The sequence below is a fragment of the Panthera pardus genome, unplaced genomic scaffold (assembly GCF_024362965.1).
Source record: "Panthera pardus isolate Hobbes unplaced genomic scaffold, ASM2436296v1 HiC_scaffold_16, whole genome shotgun sequence".
NCBI lineage: Eukaryota > Metazoa > Chordata > Mammalia > Carnivora > Felidae > Panthera > Panthera pardus.
The window spans coordinates 11,411,447-11,432,569 of NW_026526721.1; the positions used below are offsets into that span (position 1 = coordinate 11,411,447).

Here is a 21,123-nt window from a genome sequence, read left to right on the forward strand (position 1 = left end):
AAAACAAACAAACAAACAAACAAACAAATAAATAAATGTTATTCTAAAGGATAAAACGGTCAAAGACTGGCTAAACGAGAATTTTTTTAAGAAGATATGTTTTTCCTGAAGATTGAATTCTGCTTTTTTTCTCTTTCCCAAATCACCTTTTGTTAAATGTTTTTAAAACCGCAGAAGAAAAACCCACACTATAAAAAAACCTCAACCAACCAACCAAACCTATGGGTACGGCATAGGATCTGGTATATACAATACCTGTTCATTATTTTGAGTCTTTGGCATGTTCTAATCATTTTTCCATATTCAAGGACTCTACATAAAGTTGCCAGAAACACAAGTACATTAGATGAGAGAGAGTTTTATTACTTCTGTGCAGAACAGGTCTTTTCAAAAGGATCATACAGGTAAAAATAATATTTAATCTTGAATAAGGTAAGGTAGTAAACTATGAAACAGCCAAACATTGTTCTACTAATATGAGAAGGCAATGTTGTTATTTTATTTGAATTTATATTCATTTCTCTTGCTGTCTCTGTATTTCCTCTTTCTGGATCTTTTTCTTTCCTTCATTGTTTCCCTTCATGTGCATTTTTTTCCTGACTTTTCATTCTGTTCTGCAGTTCGTTCTCCAGCTCTTGTCTTTTTTCCCCTGGCTGCTAAACATTTTGCCTTTCACCGCCTTCATAACGAATGAGCCTGCCATGAAAGCAAGTGTCTGAAACCAAGAGCATAAAAGCCTCAGTTAAGCCAAAAACCTTATTTACTATAAGTGGCATTCTCATTTCCACATCAATTCAGTTCTTAGGAGCAACTTCTAGGACAGGTGTCGTATGGGCAGAATTTATACCTTTAATGGCCTCTTGAGTAGTTTAAGAAGCCTGATTTCCCAAGTATATTAAAAAATATAATTCTGAATTCTGAATTAGTCCTAAATAATCAATTTTGCTAAGAAATAAAATGTCCACTTTTAGAATAGTATTACTGACTATAATACTGTCTCCCATATGATGGAAACAGGCACATAGACCCAAATCATGATTGAGTGTTGTCTTTCAACGTTGTGCAGCCAAGCGGCAAATTCAATGATCTAAAATACTTGTCATTAAGACAAGACTACAGTACACGGTACTTTATCCAGCTTATAGTTCAGAGCTTCCACCGTCACACACACAGTCTGTCAAGAGGAAAGATTCACCCATCCTCCACGATTTATAATAACTAATTTTACAAAGAACGTTTAGCACTTCATGGTAAGCCGTGTCTTAGACACCGAGCACTCGTCTACGTGGGGGAGACGGAAGCACAGAGATAGAGGTGGTTCCTCAGGATCAGTCTAAGGAGGAGGAGCATTGCCTGAGTAGGGCACAGAGACCTTTAGAAAAGAGTCTAAGTGGATGACGCAGCTCAGGAAAACTTCCAGGCACTGCAACACTGCCTCCTCCATTGCCACTGACGGGAAAAAGGAAATGCTCCAGTGTAAATGCCACTCACGTTAGGACTTGTCCAGCATACAGTGTCTAGACGGGAACTAACAAGGACTCGAACTTCTCAGCGTGAAACACAACGTCTAGCCTCTCTGAGTGTTGGATTCTCTTATTTGCCATACACTTGAAGCCTTGAAAGCTAAAGGCTATATACATTATGTTACTGCCCTGTCTCATAGTTATGACCTGAAAATATGGAATACTGGGCTGTCGGCACCAAGGAAAACTGTTACAGTAACTATTAACAATGCCAAGGGCAAGGGGAAGTCAAGTGCTTCTATCCGAAAAGTCCCTATCCGTAATGTTACTTGACCCTTGCTAGAACCATAATTTTATACCTACGGGCAAGGCATTGTATATAAGAAAAGCAATGATCAGAATGTCTCTATGTGCCCTTGAGGCACCTGGATTCTTCCAAATATGTTGAGACCTTTGACTTTCCAGTAAAATGAAGTAAAAAGAGAAAGTCATAGATAATAATTTTAAACTGATGTTTCAAGAACACAAATATGAGAGGCCTACTGATTTCTTAGCGTGAGAAAATAGTTGCTGCATACGGAGTACATTTTAAAAGCAGAAAAGTATGGTAAAACAAATTTGATCCACTGAATTAAAATTACTTTAAGAAGTATTAATTCCCGCTAGCAACATCAACTATTCATGATTGAATCACTGGTCAAGTATTTCATTTGATCATCAAAAAGCTAAAATTTACTCTCCATATAAAAGGCAGCATAAATATAAAGGCTGCCAATCGGGATTTCTAGCACAAAGAGTCATTATCTCAGTGTGCCATCATTTCTACCCACCCCCCACCCAGGTCTTTCCTTTGGCCTTAAAAAAGCAAAGTATATTTGCTATATTAAGATTCGTATGCTTCTTTTTTCAAGTAATTCTTGCTTTGGGGTGATAAATTAGAAAAAGAAAGACAGTTATGCCCTGGGATTATTTTTGGAACACATAAATATCACCTCTATTAGGTAAATGTCTATTAAAATATATGGAAAAATAACCCTTCCTGAAAGGAAAGAATGAGCCCTCAATTTCTATGAGACCAGGTAAGAAGACTCTGGAGACTTCCAGAGGGAAATGCTTCATATCCCTGAATCTGGAGCTGTTTAAAACACGACTGTAATTGTAAATATGCTTTATATTCTCAATACGTTGCTACCTATATGAAACATACACCTGTTAACCTGACTGCAAAAGTAATTCTTTTCCTCTTTAATGAATGACTTGAGAATTTCCATCACTAGTTAACAGGTCTTGGATGAGGAAGCAGGAGTGTAATTCTTCCTGAGGTAAAGAGAAAGGAGAGACTCTTAAAAGAAGAATGCATCTGAACTAGCCACCTGGTAGAAAGGACAAAGTCAGATTGTATGTTTAAAAACAAAAAACAAAAAACAAAAAAAGGAGAAAATGATAAAACATACTTACTCTCTAAACTCTTCTACATTCAAGAACCTAAATACATTTAAGACGTCCCGATCACTGTCTTTAACCCAGAATCTGGGCTAAAGCAGGGTGCTATGATTCCCTACTTGACCTTGTAACTATGGGACTAGACAGAACTTTGAGTGTGCACCAAAAGAAGCAGATGACTTATTACAAGTAGTTGTTTACCAAAGAAATATGGAAATTGGTTTTTGTTAAATAGAATACTCATTCATGGAGCCAGCCATTGAATACAGGTTTAATGTTCTGTCTCCTAATTTTAAAATGCTGCATGCTGTGAGGGACCTCTCCAGTGTCACTATACTAGCTGATAATGAGTGAATTACACTCTTCTCCTAGGGGAACAATCTACATGAATATGAAATAAAACTGCTAAGTCCTCATTTCTCTTCTACACTTTCCAGCTGGTTTCCTTTTGGGGGGAGGAGGTTTCGGATATAGCGAGTTCACACCAACTAGATAAGGTGTGTGAAATGACTGGACAATCGCCAAGGTTTCACTCCCAGCAAGACCAAAGTAATTTTTGCATCATTAGTGTGAATGCTGTAAAGGCACCACTGTATTAAGAGAGGCACTGAGGAAACCCCAGGGGTCCGAATGCTGGCTCTCCTGGTCCATCTCATCATACAAGAGTTATAGTTACTAAAGAATACATGCTCTAAAGTCAGGGAAAAAATGCTTCATATTTTCCAATGTGACTACAACAAAGAAAAGTAGGCAGGAGATACTCAAGAGATGAAGTCTTAAATCTGCCTCTGGAGTTGTCTCAATCAAATTATAAATCTTTTGATTGTTCGATTTAACTGTTTCTGTTGTGATTTCACCAGGCATGAGAGGAATACTAGAAATAATAACCGTAAGGCAATAAAACATGTTTGTCGAGTTCTCCAAATCAGTTGTTAAATAAAACAGTAAAGCTATACTGGCCTGTAATTTTTTTACTCTCCACACTAAAGTTAATAATGGAAAACCAAAATAAAAATGAAGACAGAAAGAAATGTTCTTATTTTAAAAATGAGTATATTTGGGAAAAGGAATAAAATGGGATAAAGGGCTAAAGTTAGACTTTGTATCAGCAACTCTAACAGTAAAGGCAGCATCAATCAAACACAGTAACAGGGACTCAGTGATGGCAACAGCAATTCAACGGCCAAAATGATCCATAAATAGACTCGGCATTTGGGAAAAAATCATCCACTGCAGGGTCATCCTCTAATACATGAACTTTGTTTTGGGAGTCCAATTTCTAGAGAAAGGAATCCTAAGATCAAGGCAGAAATCTGGACTACTGCCTGGGGTTCAGAAGATACCTGAATATTTAACAGTTTATATTCTAAGAGACTATTAAAAAGCACTGTAATCATATTCTTTTTGCTTGAAATAGTGACAAGTTACAGTGAGAGTTAATGTGAGCATTTTTATTGGGCTTATTCTAGAGAGGGAGAACTTACAGCTCTACTCCCAGTACTTATATACGTACAAGTATGGAACATACATATAGACCCCCACACACAAGTACATATTCTGTGTAAGAATCAAAGCAAAGAAAAACACTCAGTTGGTTGAGAAAAGTTCATTACCTATTACTCTGGGGAGGCGGGGGTGAGGGGGAGACGCAAATACCTCAGACTCAGATGTCTGAACAATATGGCTTAGAATCTCATTCCAAAGGCCAACTAAAATCTTAAATAGTCTTCCTGGTTTTTTTCCCTCTTTTTAATAATAAAGGAGTTTTACTTTTTCCTAGTGCCAAAAGCAAAATCAGAATTAAGTATTAAGGATTTTGAGATGGGAAATGAAAATGGAAAGTATGGTCCATTTATTATGAGAACATAATTGACTAAAAATTCCAGTATTTACTTAAATCTACAGTATATGCTCATTGTTGGTAGGAAATTAACTGCTTTGCACTCTGGTTTTCTTGTAAAAGTTAACAGTCTTAAGATGATAAAACTGAAGTTAAATCAAAGGCACCAATCACAAGTAGGCTGTCATAACCACTTTTACATTCCTTAAGCGCTTTGGCATTTTCCTAAATTCTATGATGTAAACGTGACAGAACCACTACCATTTCTGCCACAGGGGCAAAAGCCATTACTCCATCAAATAATAACACTTTAAAATGTGAGGTAACAAAATAAAGACTCCCATTCAAGGACAATCTTGAAGGTAAGAAGTGGCAGAACAATTCGTAGTTTTCAAAGGGAAAACAATCCCTTTCTAGTCGTCTTCAAAGAACAAAGACAGATTCTTTTGGAGCCTAGCTTCTGGACTCCGACTTGATGTAGTGAGCAACAGACAAAAGGATGGAGATGTATAAAAATGTAATTCAGGTTGAAGACAGGTGTCATGTGGGGGCCCCTCCCTCAGCTTTCATTTACAAACACCAAATTCATCTTTATATGTTAAAGAGACAAGTCCAATTCAGATTGCAGGGTAAGTATGAAGGCTTTCAGGAAGGCGGACAAACCAGCATAATAAATTTTTCTACCTGGGATTAAATATCAACTAATCATCTGGCCAGTTAGGAAAATTAAAGGGTAGGACGTAGATGTAGGAACACAATGGATAGTTACCTTCAGCTGATTATTGAAAATATCAATCTCCTGTAGTTTTGACCTGGTTTCTTTCTCAACTTCATCCAGTTGGTCTCGGAGCTGCTGACGAGCCACTTCTTTTGCTTCTAACGCTCTTTTGAGTGTCAGAAGTGAATCTCCTATTTTAGAAAAACATGGCAAGGTAAGAAAAGCAAACTGGCAGTGAGGAAAACGCGTTTTAAATGGTCTCATTACACCGGAGGAAATTCTTACCATTAGGAAAGGATAAAGGCCAATTTGAAAAAGAAAACACCTACTGTGTAAACTGTTTTGCTGAACTTGTTTTAATTGGTCATTGAGTATCTGTTTCTCTGGAATAAGTCTTCCAAGCATTTGCTGAGCCTCCTAGGAGAGAAGGAGGAAAACAACAATGAAATGACAAGGAAACCTACGAAACCTAAGTTCTGGCCAAGCAGACAGAACTCTGTTTTCTCATCTCTCAAAGATTCATCTAATCTCATCCCCAAATCCTTTATGTTGAAACTGCATCTAATCAGTCAGGGCAGCGCCTGCTTTCTTGCCAAGCAATTAACTATTTGCCAAATGCTTTTCACTAAAATAAAGCTAAGACAGTTATGGCTCTCTTGACATTTCTTAAATTTTTGTTGACTTACTGTCTATTTATAAGCTTGAAAAAAAGTACTCTAAGTACAACTCAGCAGAGAAAACTGAAAGGAATGATCTCTCCCTTGCACTGGGATCAAATGTAAATACAGGGACCTTGTTTGTAAACTGACTCAGTGGTTTGAACAGGAACGACTCTATTCTGAACTTGGATATTTCACAGGGCTGAAGTGAGGTTTACCATATACCCGAAGATGGAAACACACATCAAAATGACATTCCTAACAACAGAATCTTGGCTGCCATATATGTTTTCCAACCACTGAGGATGGACCTACAATTTTAAACAGGTACATGAAAGTCTTGAACCAACTATTTTTTAACTGATATAAGAAAAAAGCTAACCCCACTCAAAGGCCATTTGAGTTTTTGTGGATGACCCATTAAGCACTGGAGTTGCTTTTCAACTGAAATTATCCTATGTCGTTTCTACACATTTCAGTAAATGACAGCCTTTCCAGCACAGAATAACAAATAGTTGATGTTCATTTTTACCTTGAGCACTGGGTGTTGTAAGTGATAAATGACTAAATTCTACATCTGAAACTAACATTACACATATGTTAACTAACTGGAATTTAAATGAAAACTTGAAAATAAAATCTCTTTGCATTGAATTTTGGTATCAAAAAATAAAAATGCCTTAATTGAAAATCTTCATCACAGGCTAAGGAGCAGTCTTTTTGGAACAACCATCCTTAGATACAGACTGGCTTATATACAATAAATTTCTGTGTGCTCCAAGTCTGAATAGTAGAGAGATTTAGCTCAACAGAGAGGATCTGGAAGCATCTTCTCATATGAATAATCCATATCCCTTTCCCCAAATCTAGACAAAAAAGAATATACAATTCAGACTGTTTCCCCAGAAAGGGCCAGCCAACTGAGTTTCTCCTATTCTCCTCCCTCAACTGAGGAAAGGCCCTTTACTTTACCCAATCCCAAAGTTTCTTTCCTGAACCAAGATAAACAATGATGCATCAAGATAAAGCCTAGCTCGGATCAGAGACTATTTTACTTATATCAACATCACTTTTAAATGTTAACCTAAGTTTCTGAAATAAGTCAAACTAATATGAAGGGCCACCTGACTCAGCTACATAGCAAATATTTGCTAATTTCCGGTAAGGAAAGGGAACCAACATCTCATAACCTGTGATATACAAGGCCTACTTCAAACCATGTGTTATTTTCCACTTCACTACTTTTTCAGGAACCCTGATTTGTATTTTATTATCAATAAGTGAACATACTAAGTGTCAAACTTCAATAATAAAAATGTGTTTGGTCACAGAGCATTCGGTGAGATAATAAACACATGGCCTTCACTCCTAAATTTTCCAAAAGAATATTTTATGAAACTTCTCACAGTTAATGAAAGACATATATAAAAAAAAGTTACCATATAGAAGTATATACTTTTAAAAGTTACATGCATTTTTTAATATGTTCAAACAACTTCTAGCAGTGGACATCTGATACTATTTACATTGTATGTCATATCCTAATATCTCCAATTGATTAGGACTTCATAGTACATGAAAAAATAACTGACAGAACTGGGAAGAAAATGGAAAAATTTATAATGCTAGAGCTTTCAACACCCTTCTTGCAACAGCTGGAAGACGTCACAAAATCAGTAAGGACAGAGAAAACACAAAAAACACCATGAATCAATTTGCTCTGATTGACGTTTATGGGACACTCCACCCAACTACAACAGAGTGCACATTCTTTACAAGCGCACATAAAATAATCACCAACATAGATCATATGCTGAGTCATAAAATAAGTCACAGTAAACTCAAAAAGATTAAAAAGAATTGAAATTATACATACTATGTTCACAGTTTATAATATAAATAAATCAGAAATCAGTACAATATATGGGAAACAATCCAAATATCTGGAAACTAAACAGCATAATCCTAAATAAAGAAGAAATTACCAAGGAAATAAAAAGGCTTTTGAATTGAATGAATATGAAAACACATTAAAAATTTGTGAAATATGGCTATGATAATGCTTAGAAGGAAATTTATACCTTAAAATGTTTATATCAAAAATGAAAAAAGGTTCAAGTTCAGTAATCTAAGCTTCCTTTTTATGAAGCTAGAAAAAAAGGAAATTATAGCCAAAATAAGTAGGTGGAAGGAAATAATAAAGAGTATAAGTAAATGAAACAGAAAACAGATAAACCATAAAGAAAAATCAACACAACCAAAAGCTTATTTCAAAAAAAATCAATGAAACCAATAAACTTCTAGTTAGATTGATGGAGAAGAGGAGGATGAGAAAGGAAAGAAAGGGAAAAAGGAAAAATCGGAAGGGGTAGAGAAGATACAAATTCCCATGATCAGGAATGAAAGAAGTGACATCACTATAGATACTACAGACTTGCAAAGAATAAGAAAATATTATAAAACAACTTTATACAAATGAATTTGACAACTTGGATGAAACGAAAAAAATCACTGAAAGATACAAATCATTAGACTCAAGATGAAACAGAAAATGTAAATACCCCTATATTTATTAAATACATTTTGCAATTAAAAAAATTTTTTTTAACGTTTATTTTATTTTTGAGGCAGAGAGAGACAGAGCATGAACAGGGGAGGGTCAGAGAGAGGGAGACACAGAATCCGAAACAGGTTCCAGGCTCTGAGCTGTCCGCACAGAGCCCGACGCGGGGCTCGAACTCACGGACCGTGAGATCATGACCTGAACCGAAGTCGGCCGCTTAACCGACTGAGCCACCCAGGCGCCCCTATTACATTTTGCAATTAAAAGTCCTACCACAAGGGGCGCCTGGGTGGCTCAGTCAGTTGAGTGTTCAACTCATGATTTTGGCTCAGGTCATGATCCCAGGGTCCTGGGATAGAGTCCCAAGTTGGGCTCTTTGCTGAGTGTGGAGCCTGCCTGAGATTCTCTCTCTCCCTCTGCCCCCTCCCCAGCTCTCTCTTTCTAAAATAAAAGTCAAAAAAAAAAAAAAAAAATTAAGAAAGAAAGAAAAAGACTCCAGGCCCAGATGATTTATTTCACTGATGAATGAAAAACTTAAAGAAAAGACACCATTTCAACACAAACTTTTTTAGAAAATAGAGGAAAGAATACTCGCCAACTATTTTCTCATTTATTACCCTGATAACAAAACTAGGTAAGGATATTACAAGAAAACTATAAACCAGTATCTTTCATGAACTTAAGTGAAAGATAGTAATAGCAAATTGAATCAAGTTAAATATTTTTTTAAATGACAATACACCATGACCAAATATGGTTTTATCTCAGGAATAGAAGGTTGGTTTAACATTCAAATTTTAATCAATATAAATCACCATATGAACAAAATAAAGGAGAAAAAACATGTGAACATCTCAGTAGATGCAGAAAAAAAAGTTATGAGCCAATTCAACACCCATTCATGACTAAAACTCTCAGCAAAAAAGGAACAGGAAGGAAGTCCCTCAACTTGATAAAGGGAATCTAACAAAAACACCTATAGTTAACATCATACTTAATAGTCAGAAATTGAATGCTTTCCCCTTAAGATGGAGACTCTCACCACTTCTATTTAACATAGTACTAGAGGCTGTGATCAGTGCAGTTAAGATGAAGAAATAAAAAGTACATAGGTTAGAAAGGAAGCAATAAAGCTGTCTCTATTCACAGACCATATATTTTATACATAGGAACTCTAAGGAAGCCGAAAATGAGTTAAGCAATATTGTAGATATAAGGTTGACACATAAAAATTCTGTCTCTATATACTGGCATCAATTGGAAACTGAAGTAAAAATATGCAATATACAATAGAGTCAAAAAACCACAAAACAGGGATAAACTTTGTAAAATATACACAAAACGTATACATTGAAAACTATAATATAACCTGAATAAAATCGAGAAATCTAGCATAAGACTCAATATTGTTAAGATGTCAATTCTTCCCAAATTGATCTATAAATTCAATGAAACACCAATCAAAACTCTAAGTATCTTTTGTAAAAACTGACAAGCAAATTCTAACACTTACGTGGAAATGTAAAGGACGTAAAATAGCCAAAATAATTTGAAAAAAGAATACTACTGAAGATTTCACATTAATTGATTTTCAACAACCAAGGTAATTCAATAAGGGAAAATGACAGTGTTTTCTATAAATGTTGCTACAACAATTGGGTATTGGTATGGAAAAAAAAGATGAACCTCACCCCTTACTTTACACTTTCATAAAAATCAATGTGAAATGGATTACAGATTTAAACATAAAAGAGAAAACTGTAAAAATCCTGGAAGAAAACGTTAAGAGAAAATGTCTGCAACCTTGGGATGGCCAAAGATTTCTTAGAACACAAAAAAACGTAAACCATAAAAGAAAAAATTAATAAACTGAACTTCCCTACAACTTAAAACTTCTCAAAAAACACCATTACAAAAATGGAAGCTATAGAGAAGGTAAAAATATCTGACAAAGGACTTGATACAAAAATATATAAAGAACTCTTTACAGTTCCACAGTAAGGTAAATAACCCAACAAAAAATGGGCAAAAGATCTGTTCACAAAAGACACACACAAGAAGATACATACCAATACACGTATGAAGTGAGGCCCAACACCACTAGCTTTCAGGGATATGCAAATTAAAGCCACATGAGATACTGTGACACATCCATCAGAAATACTCATTACAAATAATGACAAAGCGAGTGTTGGCCAGGATGAGACACTACGGAAGCACTCACACATGTAAAGTATAAAATGTAGAAAGTAAAATGGTACAACCACCCTGGAAACAGTCTGACGGTTTCCCGTAGGGTTAGCCTATATTTATATGACACGGTAATTCCATTCCTAAAAGCTGATACACAAATAAGAGAAATAAAACATATTTCCACATCAAGACTTGCAAATAAATACCCATTGCAGTTTTATGCATAAAAGTTCCAAACTGGAAAGAACCCAAATGTCAATCAACAGGAAATACTACTTAGGGATGAAAACGAACAACCTACTAGTCTGCTCACAAGTATGGATAAATCTCAAATCATCAGGCTGAGGAAAGTCACAAACCTCAAAAATGATCATCTTTCATGATCACAAGCAGAACAGCATCTACATGAATTTGACATCCCCTGCCCCCAGTTCAACAAGTGAAACCAAACCAGGTGATATTATGCAACTTGGTGGTCAACTCTGGATACCTAATAAACGGAAGCAGAACTGTTGATAGCATTCCATTATGTCCCCGACAATTCAGTATAATTCTCTCTCATACTCCCGTTAAAATACTGAGCCGCACTCCCTTATTGTCATGATCACGGTAAAGTCAAAGTCTCATGAGTGAACTACATGTCTCAGGTGATCCAGTCCCTGCCTGCTCCAACCACAGCGGCCTCCTTGCTGTAAGCACATCCCAAACACGGGCTATAGCCTCACAGCTCTCACACTGCTGTCTCCGTACCTACAGCTCGTTCTGCCAGAAAGCCACACAGCTTAACCGCTTCTCTCTTTCAAGTCTTTGCTCAAATGGACCCTTACAGGGAAGCCTGTCCTGACCACCTAATTTAAAAAACTGCCCTTGCAGGTGCCTGGCTGGCTCAGTCGGTGGAATGTACGACTCTTGATCCTGGGGTTTTGAGTTCAAGCCCCACCTCGGGTGTAGCGATTACTTGAAATAAAATAAAATAAAATAATTTTTGTTGTATTGTATTATTGTATTTTTATTGAGAGTGTGTGAGTGGGGGAGAGGGGTGGAGGGGGGAAGGAGAGACCGAGAGAGAGAAAGAGAATCTTAAGCAGGTTCCATGCTTAGTAAAGAGCCTGATGAGGGCTTGATCCCACAACCTTGGGATCATGACCTGAGCCAAAATCAAGAGTCGGACACTAAAACCAACTAAGCCAATCCAGGTACCCCAAAAATAAAATCTTACAAAAAAATAATAAATAACTGCCCTCCTTCTCTCCAGGACTCTATTTCCTACTCACTCTCATACTCTAAGAGTACACACTTGACTTCTTTTGTCAGTGTCCTGCCCTGCAGATAGAAGGTAAGCTCCGTGAAGGGGGGGCTCTCATGGCCGCTCACTGCTGGACCCTCAGCGCCTCTGAGAGCGTCTGGCCTGGCACGCAGCAATGCTCAGCAAGCATGTTGAGTTTGTTTCCTTGACAGCCTCCTTTTCAGACTAGGGCTTTGTCGACTTCGTATTTGCTTCCCAGAGCCCAGTACCTCATGGAGGCTGGGTGCTTGTAGGAATAAATGAGTGAAATGAATCAGAGGAAAAGCAGGGAAAGCCAAAAAGCTGTTAAGGGATGTGTTTTCTCACCTGTAACTGTTGCTGTAGATGGGTGATTTCTGCAATCCTCAACTCTCTGGATTTGTTCGTACTCTCAATTTCTTGCCTTTGGGTGGTCAATCGACATCTGATATCTTGAAGTTTTCCTTCTAGTTGATGCTTTTTATCATTCTTTAACACATGAAAAATTATTATTATTATTACCATTTTTAATGGTTCAGTGTTACTGTACAGCTGACCCTTGAACAACACGAGGGTGAACTCCAGGGGTCCACATACACACGGATTTTTTTCGATAAATAACAGTACAGTACTGGGGTGCCTGGGTGGCTCAGTCGGTTAAGCGTCCTACTCTTGGTTTGGGCTCAGGTCATGATCTCATGGTTTCATGAGTTTGAGGCCCATATCGGGCTCCAAGTTGACAGTGCAGAGCCTGCATGGGATTCTCTATCTCCCGCTCTCTCTCTCCTTCCCTCACTGCGCTGTCTCTCTCAAAATAAATGAAGTTAAAAAAAATGTTTTTAAATAACAGTACAGTACTGTAAATGCATTTTCTCCTCTTTATGATTTTCTCAACATTTTCTTTTCTCTAGCTTACTTTATTAAAAGAATGCAGTATATGATAAATATAACATATGAAATATGTGTTAATCAACTATTTGTGTGATCAGTAAGGCTTCCAGTCAACAGTAGGCTACTAGTAGTTATGTGTTAGGGGAGTCAGGAGTTACAGAGTTCTGACTGCGCAGGGTCAACTGTATTCCCAAAGCATAATCAAACTTCACTCACTAGAGCTTCTAATTCAAATTCCAGAGTCTTTTTCTTTGCTTTCAGTACAACTATGTCTTCTTGTTCTTTGTTTCTTTGATTGAGTAGTTCTTGTCTTCGATTCCGTTCCCATTCAAGTTGTCGTTGCCTTTCAAGTTCTCGTTTTGCAGCCTGTGACATTTACAAACAGACAGCTTATTAACTTTTTAGTTCTTACATTATACAATGTCTCTTAATAAACATAACATCTAGGAAGTCTTTTCTTTCAGGGATAAAATGTTACACACTGCAAGAAATTCTATTACAAAATGGCAAAACAAAATTTATACAAATGTAGTATTCCTTCTATGGAAAAAAAAAAAGAATATTTAGAAAGGCTATTAGATAAGATGAGGACAGGATTCATGTCATCATTGCCATTTGATTGTGCCTTCAAGAGTGCTTGAAGTGATAAAAAAAAAATAACCTTTCTTCCTTATTTACTGACTCATGGAGGGTAAGGAAAAATCTAGTAAAATCAAAATCCAAACCCCTAGAACAAAAAGAAAAAACAAGAAATATCCCCCCAAACAAAACTTTCTTCTACCCAAAAAGAAATTATTTACCTCAAGTCTTAAAATTTGTTGCCCTCCAGCCCTCTAATCATTCATCTTCTTTTACCACAGAAGCTTCTGTAATTTCTGTGGCAACGTCAGCCCTCCTCAGAGCTGACTCTGATGGCTGCTGGGTAAAGAGCACCTGGCACTCTTTACTGTAATTGCTACTTACTCCAACTACCCTTTTACAGGCCACAGGACAGGTGGAATACTAGCCGTCAGTATATCTCTAGGGACTATCAATGCCTGGTACCTGGTAAATGCCTATTAAATAGTTCTTAATAAATACTCTAAGGTGTCTTGGGAAAAAAAAAAAAAAAACACGGAGGAAAGGAAGGCATTGAGTCCTTTGGCTGTCCATTCTGGAAATTAAAACCCTGTTGGATCTGTGTGTCTCTGCCTGAACAGAGGCTTACTGCCCTAAATTTTCTGAAGCAATAAAAGGAGATGAAACCAAAGTATTGTGTTTTGTGTTTTTATAAAGGAAAATCTCCCATCTATAAAATAGATTTCATTCACACAAAAGAATCATGGCATTGCCTCAGTAGCAATGTGCTTAACTGGAAATTCGGACAAAAGACTGGCTTAGCCCTTATCCAGTATGGCACCAAATTGATGAGGCCTTCCATCCAATATATTGAAGATTTCCCACACACGTTTTTTTAAAGTGGAAAAAAAAGGGCACAGACAATATAATTAGTATGATATCATTACAGGGCTTTAAAAAAAAATTGCACTAAATCCCCAACCTCTCCAACCATATAACCTTTTATATTGCTACATACATTTTTAAATGCAGAGAAGAAAGTCTGAAAAATTCTCAACAAATATCAGTGGTTTTTGTTAAGAGACTGAATAATCAAAAGCTTGAGTGTAAATATACATATAGTTATAAATATATGTATATATTTTAGTTTTTATTTATTTTGAGAGCGTGCAAATGTAAATGGGGTAGGGGGAGGGAGGGAGGGAGAGAGAGAGAGAGAGGGAACCCCAAGCAGGCTCCGTACTGTCAGCACAGCACCCGAAGGGGGGGCCCAATCTCATGAACCACGAGATGGTGACTGGAACTGAAAGCAAGAGTCGGGCGCTTAACCGACTGAGCCACCCAGGCGCCCCTTGAGTGTGAATGTTCTTAGCAACATTATTCATAATAGTCAAAAAAGTTGAAAACAACTCAAATGTCCATCAACTGATGAATGGATAAATATAATGTGGTACATCCGTGTACTGGAGTATTATCCGGTCATAAAAAGGAATAAAGTATTGATTCACGCTGCAACTTGGGACTTGAAAACAAGCTAAGTGGAAGCCAGACACAGAAGGGCACATGGTATATGATCCCACTTGTGAAATGCCCACAACAGGCCAACCTGTGGACACAGAAAACAAATGAATGAGTGGCTGTTAAGGGCAGGGAGAGGCGGATGGGGAGTAACTGCTTAATGGGGAAGAGAGTTCTTCTTGGGGTGAGGAACGTGCTCTGGAATCAGACAGAGGTCAGGGTCACACAGCTTGGTGAACATACTAAAAGTACGCAACTGTGAAAGGAAGGAGACTGTGTTAACCTGCCATCTGACCAATTACGAGAGAAGGGGAGCAAGCCACAGGCGCTAACTGTGGGGGTGGCTCCGTGGCTCCTTACCTCCCGTCTCTCGATTTCCTTCCTCCTCTCCTCCTCTCTCTGCCGTTCTAGTTCCCGCTGCTTTTCCAGTTGCTTCTCCAGCTCCAGTTGTCTCTTGCGCTCCTGCTCCTGGCGCTCCCGCTCTTTCCGCTCCTGCTCCGCGCGCTCGAGCTGGGCCAGGCGCTCCTGCTCTTTGCGCTGCTGTTCCAGGAGAGCCTGCCTCCGCTTTTCCAGTTCCAGGTTGCCACGCTCAAAATTCTCACGCTTCTTATCCTCAAACGTTACTTTAAAACGAGAAGCGAAGAAACTATGAGAAGTCATGATTTTCAACACTACTTTCGAAGGAAACATTCGGTGGCACATTTGAAATCTGTAGTATAAATGCGAACCAGAACTCCCCAAGTTTCCTTCCTGCCTGTGCCCGCATTAATAACCACGAGGACACTAAATACCTTTTGGACCCAAGAACTTGATTCAGTAAAGTAAACTGCAGGATACAAAAGCAATATACAGAAATTAGTTGCATTTCTATACAGTACCAATAATTAGCCAATAGAAGGAGAAATTACGAAAACAATCCCATTCATGATGGCATCAAAAAGAATACCGAGGAACAGATTAAAAAAAATTTTTTTTTTATTTTTAAAAAAAAAAATTTTTTTTTAACGTTTATTTATTTTTGAGACAGAGAGAGACAGAGCATGAATGGGGGAGGGTCAGAGAGAGAGGGAGGCACAGAATCTGAAACGGGCTCCAGGCTCTGAGCTGTCAGCACAGAGCCCGACGCGGGGCTCGAACTCACGGACCGTGAGATCATGACCTGAGCCGAAGTCGGATGCTTAACCGACTGAGCCACCCAGGCGCCCCAAAACATTTTTTTAATTTAATGTTTATTTATTTTGAGATAGAGAGAGAGAGAGAGAGAGAGAGAGAGAGAGCGCGCACAAGAAGGGGAGGGGCAGAGAGAGAGGGAGACACAGAATCTGAAGCAGGTTCCAGGCTCTGAGCTGTCAGCACAGAGCCGTACGTGGGGCTAGAATTCACAAGTGTGAGATCATGACCTGAGCCGAAGTCATAACGGACGCTCAACCAACTGAGCCACCCAGGTGCCCCTTTTTAAAAAAAATTTTTTTGGGGGGGGGCGCCTGGGTGGCTCAGTCGGTTAAGCGTCCGACTTCGGCTCAGGTCACAATCTCACAGTTCGTGGGTTTGAGCCCCGCATCGGGCTCTGTGCTGACAGCTCAGAGCCTGGAGCTTCGGATTCTGTGTCTCCCTCTTTCTCTGCCCCTCCCCCACTCACTCTCTGTCTCTGTCTCTCCCCCCCCCTCAAAAATTGAATAAAACATTAACAAAAAGTTAAAAAAAAATTTTTTTAATTTAATGTTTCTTTATTTTGAGAGAGAGAGAGAGACTCAGTCCTAGGAATAAATTTAACCAAGAAGGTGAAAGACTCGTACACTGAAAACTATAAGACACTGATGCAAGAAACAAAAGACATAATTCAGTGGAAAAGTATTCCATGATCAGAACTGGATTGGAAAAATTAATATTGTTAAAATGTCCATATTACACAAAGCAACCTTCAAATTCAATGCAGTTCCTATCAAAATTCCAACAGCATTTTTCACAGAACTAGAATAATTCTAAAATTTATATGGAACCACAAAAGACCCTGAATAGCCAAAGCAGACTTGAGGGAAAGAAGAACAAAGTTGGAGGTATCGTGCTCCCTGATTTCAAACTATACTACAAGGCTATAGTAATCAAAGCAGTATTATTGGCATAAAAACAGGCACAGATGAACGGAACAGAATAGAGCCCAGGAACAAACCCACACTTATATGGTCAACTAATTTACAACAAATAAAACAAAAATACATAATGGAGAAAGAAAAGTCTCCTCAATAAATGGTGCTAGAAAACTGCCACATGCAAAAGAATGAAACTGGACCACTCTTGCAGGGAACAAGCTTAGGAATTCCCTGAGCCTGCACTGATGGGTTAACAAGGCATAAAGAATTAGAAAGCCATAGGATGAACACACCCAAGTTTGGGTAAACAAGAGTAGGTAAATAAGATTAGGTAAAGGGGGGCAAAGGTCCCCAGTAAAGGGCAAAGGTATAGGACAATAGCAGAAAGCTGCTTTCACAAGAAGGAAGGACCAATTAGGTAAACAGGTAAATAGAGCCATAGACCACAGCAGGGCCAGTTGCCCAGAGTGGAGCTAATTAGCAAAAGAAAGATGTCTCGTTGACCCTGAAGTAGCATGCTCTGTCTTTCTTGTCACCTTGGCTAGTTTAGGTAAACAGAGGTGCGGCCTCATGTTTGCTGTAAACAACCTTCCACCCTGCACCAGAATCTTGTCTTGTATTGACCCAAACCCCTAACACCGCATATCTCCCAAACCCCCTCTTCCCCATGCCCATGAGCCCATGAGTTAAAGTTCACGGTTTCACTGACAGTCTGTCCATGCCCATCACACTAGTAAGCATTCTGATCCTAATAAAAAAGGGAGGAAGGACCCTTACTCAGGGCTTTTGTCTCCTCCTGGGTATTAGCCTCTCCCACATTTTCAATCCTGAGTCCCACTCTCTTGCTGGACAAGAGAGAACTCCAGACCTAGAGTCTACAACACACTCTCTTCTTACACCATATGTAAAAATTAGCTCAAAACAGATTAAAGACTTGAATGCAGGCCTAAAACCATGAAACTCCTATCAGAAACATCACTGACTAGGCTCACTGACATGACTCATGGAACACTGCTTTCTGGAACTGATTCCAAAGGCAAGAATAATGAAAGAAAAAACAAATGGGATTATATCAAACTACAAAGCTTCTGCACAGTGAAGGAGACTATCAACAAAATAAAAACACAACCTTTGGAATGAGAGAAGATATTTGCAAATCACGTATCTATAATGGGCTAGTATCTAAAATATATAAAAAAACTCATACAACGCAACATAAAACAATCTGATTAAAAAATAGAGCAGAAGATCTGAGTAGACATTTTTGCAAAGAAGCTGTACAGATGGTCAACAGGCACATAAGGAGATGCTCATCATCATTAATCATCACAGAAATGCGAATCAAAACCACATGAGATGTCATCTCACACCTGTCAAAATGACTATTATCAAAAAGACAAGGAATAACAAGTGTTGGAGAGGTTGTGGAGAATAGGGAACCCTCACACACTGTTGGGAGGAATGTAAATTGGTGTAGCCACTACAGAAGAACAGTACAGAGGTCCCTCAAAAACAAAACAAAACAAAATAAAACAAAACTGCCAGATGACCCACCAATTCCACTTCTGGACATTTACCCAAGAAAACAAAATTATCTATTCAAAAAGATATCTGTATCCCCGTGTCATTACAGCATTGTTTGCAATAGCCAAGACATGCAAACAACCTAAGTGTCTCTCGGTGGATGACTGGATAAAGAAAATGCAGCATTATTCAGCCATAAAAAAGAAGGAAATCATTGGCAACAACACGGATGGACCTTGAGGGTATTACGCTAAGTAAAACAAGTCAAACAGACATATATCATGTGATTTCACTCATGTATGGAATAAAAACAAAACAAAACTCACAGATATAGAAAGAGAATGGGGGGTTACCAAAGAGAAAGGGAGTCTGGGGGTGGGAGAAAAGAGTGAAGGGGGTCAACTGTATGGTGATGGATGGTAACCGGACTTCCCGTAGTGATCACGTTGTAGTGTATGCAAACACTGAATTATGCCGTACACCTGAAACTAATACAGTACGATATACCAACTTTATCTCAATTAAAAAAAAAATCCTAAGTTCTTTGCTAACATACTCTCCCCTCCATGACAAATACCACGTCATGGCATCCAAAACACCGAACACCACCTGTAGAATAATCTCTCTAAAGCTGCAATTCTGTATCACCACCAACCTCCGTTCCTTCCCTGTTTATGCTTTTCCTTCTCCATCACCTTGATTGAGCAACTGACCCCCTGACTTTTCTGTACCATGAATCTTTCCCTCCCTACCTCTCTCTCCTCAGCTTGTAACTGTGCTTGTGTGTGTCTTCTATTCTAACAAGACGATTTCTGAAGGCGGAGGTAGGTAGGTGAGTATTCTACATTTCATAATGAAGAACAAGATGTACCCTAATCACTATGCAGGTCACATTCAGCAAATAATTGTTTCTAATCCATCATTCAGTCTCCTTCTTTGAGAACACCAATTAGGAATTTTAGCCTTATTTCCCAGGCCAATCATTTTTTTCTCTAGTCCTTGCTATCGTTCTGTTTATAACCATTTCCTTTTCCTTTAAAAATAAATTCCCAATGTCCCTTCACGTTTTCATGTCCCTTCCTATGTCTTCAGCAGTGTCCATTCAATTTTGTGTTTGCCTCACATGCTCCTCCTTGGAACCGACCCCAGACAGGAGAAGCTCTCAAGGCCTGCCTGTGTAGCACGCCATTCCCATTGTGACCTATTTTCAGAACTGTCACTTGATACTTGGTCTTGAGATCTGTAACTGTGGGCACCCTTCCTTGGCTTCTTCCCACATTCCTGTTTGGCCTTTGCTGCTTTGGACAGACATTCCTCAGACATTACAGTTGTGGATTAGAGACCAAACACGGTTAAGTGTGTTTTGGTTTTCTTGTCCTTCTTGCTCCTTTACTGACTGCAGAGGAGGTATATCCGTTTTACTTTGCTACCTTAAAATTGAAAGTCCGCTCAATCACAGAAAGGAAGGAAGTAATAATGATACATGCTACAACATGCATGAATCAAAACTATCATGATACGTGAAAGGCCACTCCCTGTACCAGACCATTTATATGAAATGTCCCAGACAGGTAAATCCCAAGAGGCAGAAAGCAGACTGCTGACTGCCAGGGCTGGGGAAGGGGGGGAAATCAAGAACCACTGCGTATGGAGTTTTCTTTTGGGGTGATGAAAACATCTCAGCACTAGACAGAGCTGATGGCTGCACAACACTGTGAGTATACTGAGCAACACTGTCATGGACTGAATAACCTGCAGACTTCCTATGCTGAAGTCTAAGCCCTAATGTGATGTTATTTAATCAGGGTTAAGATAAGGTCCTGAGGGTGGGATTAATGGCTTTAACAGAGGAAGAGAGGAAGAGAGAAAAAGAGATTTCTCTCTTCCCATGTGCACACACCAAGGAAAAGTGATATGAGGGCACAAAAAGAAGATCGCCATCTGCACGCCAGAAAGACAGCCTGACCAGGAAGTGAATTGGATGGCATCCTAATGTTGGACTTCCTGGCCTCCAGAACTGTGAGAAATTAATTCACTTCTGCTATTTAAGCCACCTAGACTACTATACTTTATTATGGCAGCCTACCCTGAGACAGTCACTGAACTGTATATTTTTTAATGATCAAATTTCTGTGAATTTACCCCAATTTAAAAAAAAACCCTAAAGGTCCCTACACATCTTAGTTCCAATACCTGGCCCTGTTTCTGCTACAGAGGAGGCACATAATAAATGGCTACTCAAAGAATGAATGCATGAACAAAAAACCAATGATGTCACTTCCTGTTCAGAACTCTAAATGAATGTCTAACTACCGACAGGAAAAGAAAATTCCATATTCGAAGGATTCCTGTCCTTATTTGCCTTTGAGACTTCATTCCCATTATTACCAACCTGAAAT

General features: G+C 38.6%; 1 protein-coding gene across 6 annotated transcripts in view; it reads right to left on the bottom strand.

The window, feature by feature from the left end:
- Positions 1 to 21,123, bottom strand: part of ITSN1 (intersectin 1) — a 219,024-nt gene that overhangs the window by 90,987 nt on the left and 106,914 nt on the right. For all 6 annotated transcript variants that reach the window (XM_019420251.2, XM_019420249.2, XM_019420250.2 and 3 more), the window contains exons 12-16: positions 15,471 to 15,733; positions 13,251 to 13,400; positions 12,492 to 12,632; positions 5,794 to 5,881; positions 5,516 to 5,655 (exon numbers count right to left, since the gene is read on the bottom strand). In XM_019420251.2, the coding sequence (XP_019275796.1) occupies positions 5,516 to 5,655; positions 5,794 to 5,881; positions 12,492 to 12,632; positions 13,251 to 13,400; positions 15,471 to 15,733 (782 nt within the window). The remainder of the gene's footprint in view (positions 1 to 5,515; positions 5,656 to 5,793; positions 5,882 to 12,491; positions 12,633 to 13,250; positions 13,401 to 15,470; positions 15,734 to 21,123) is intronic.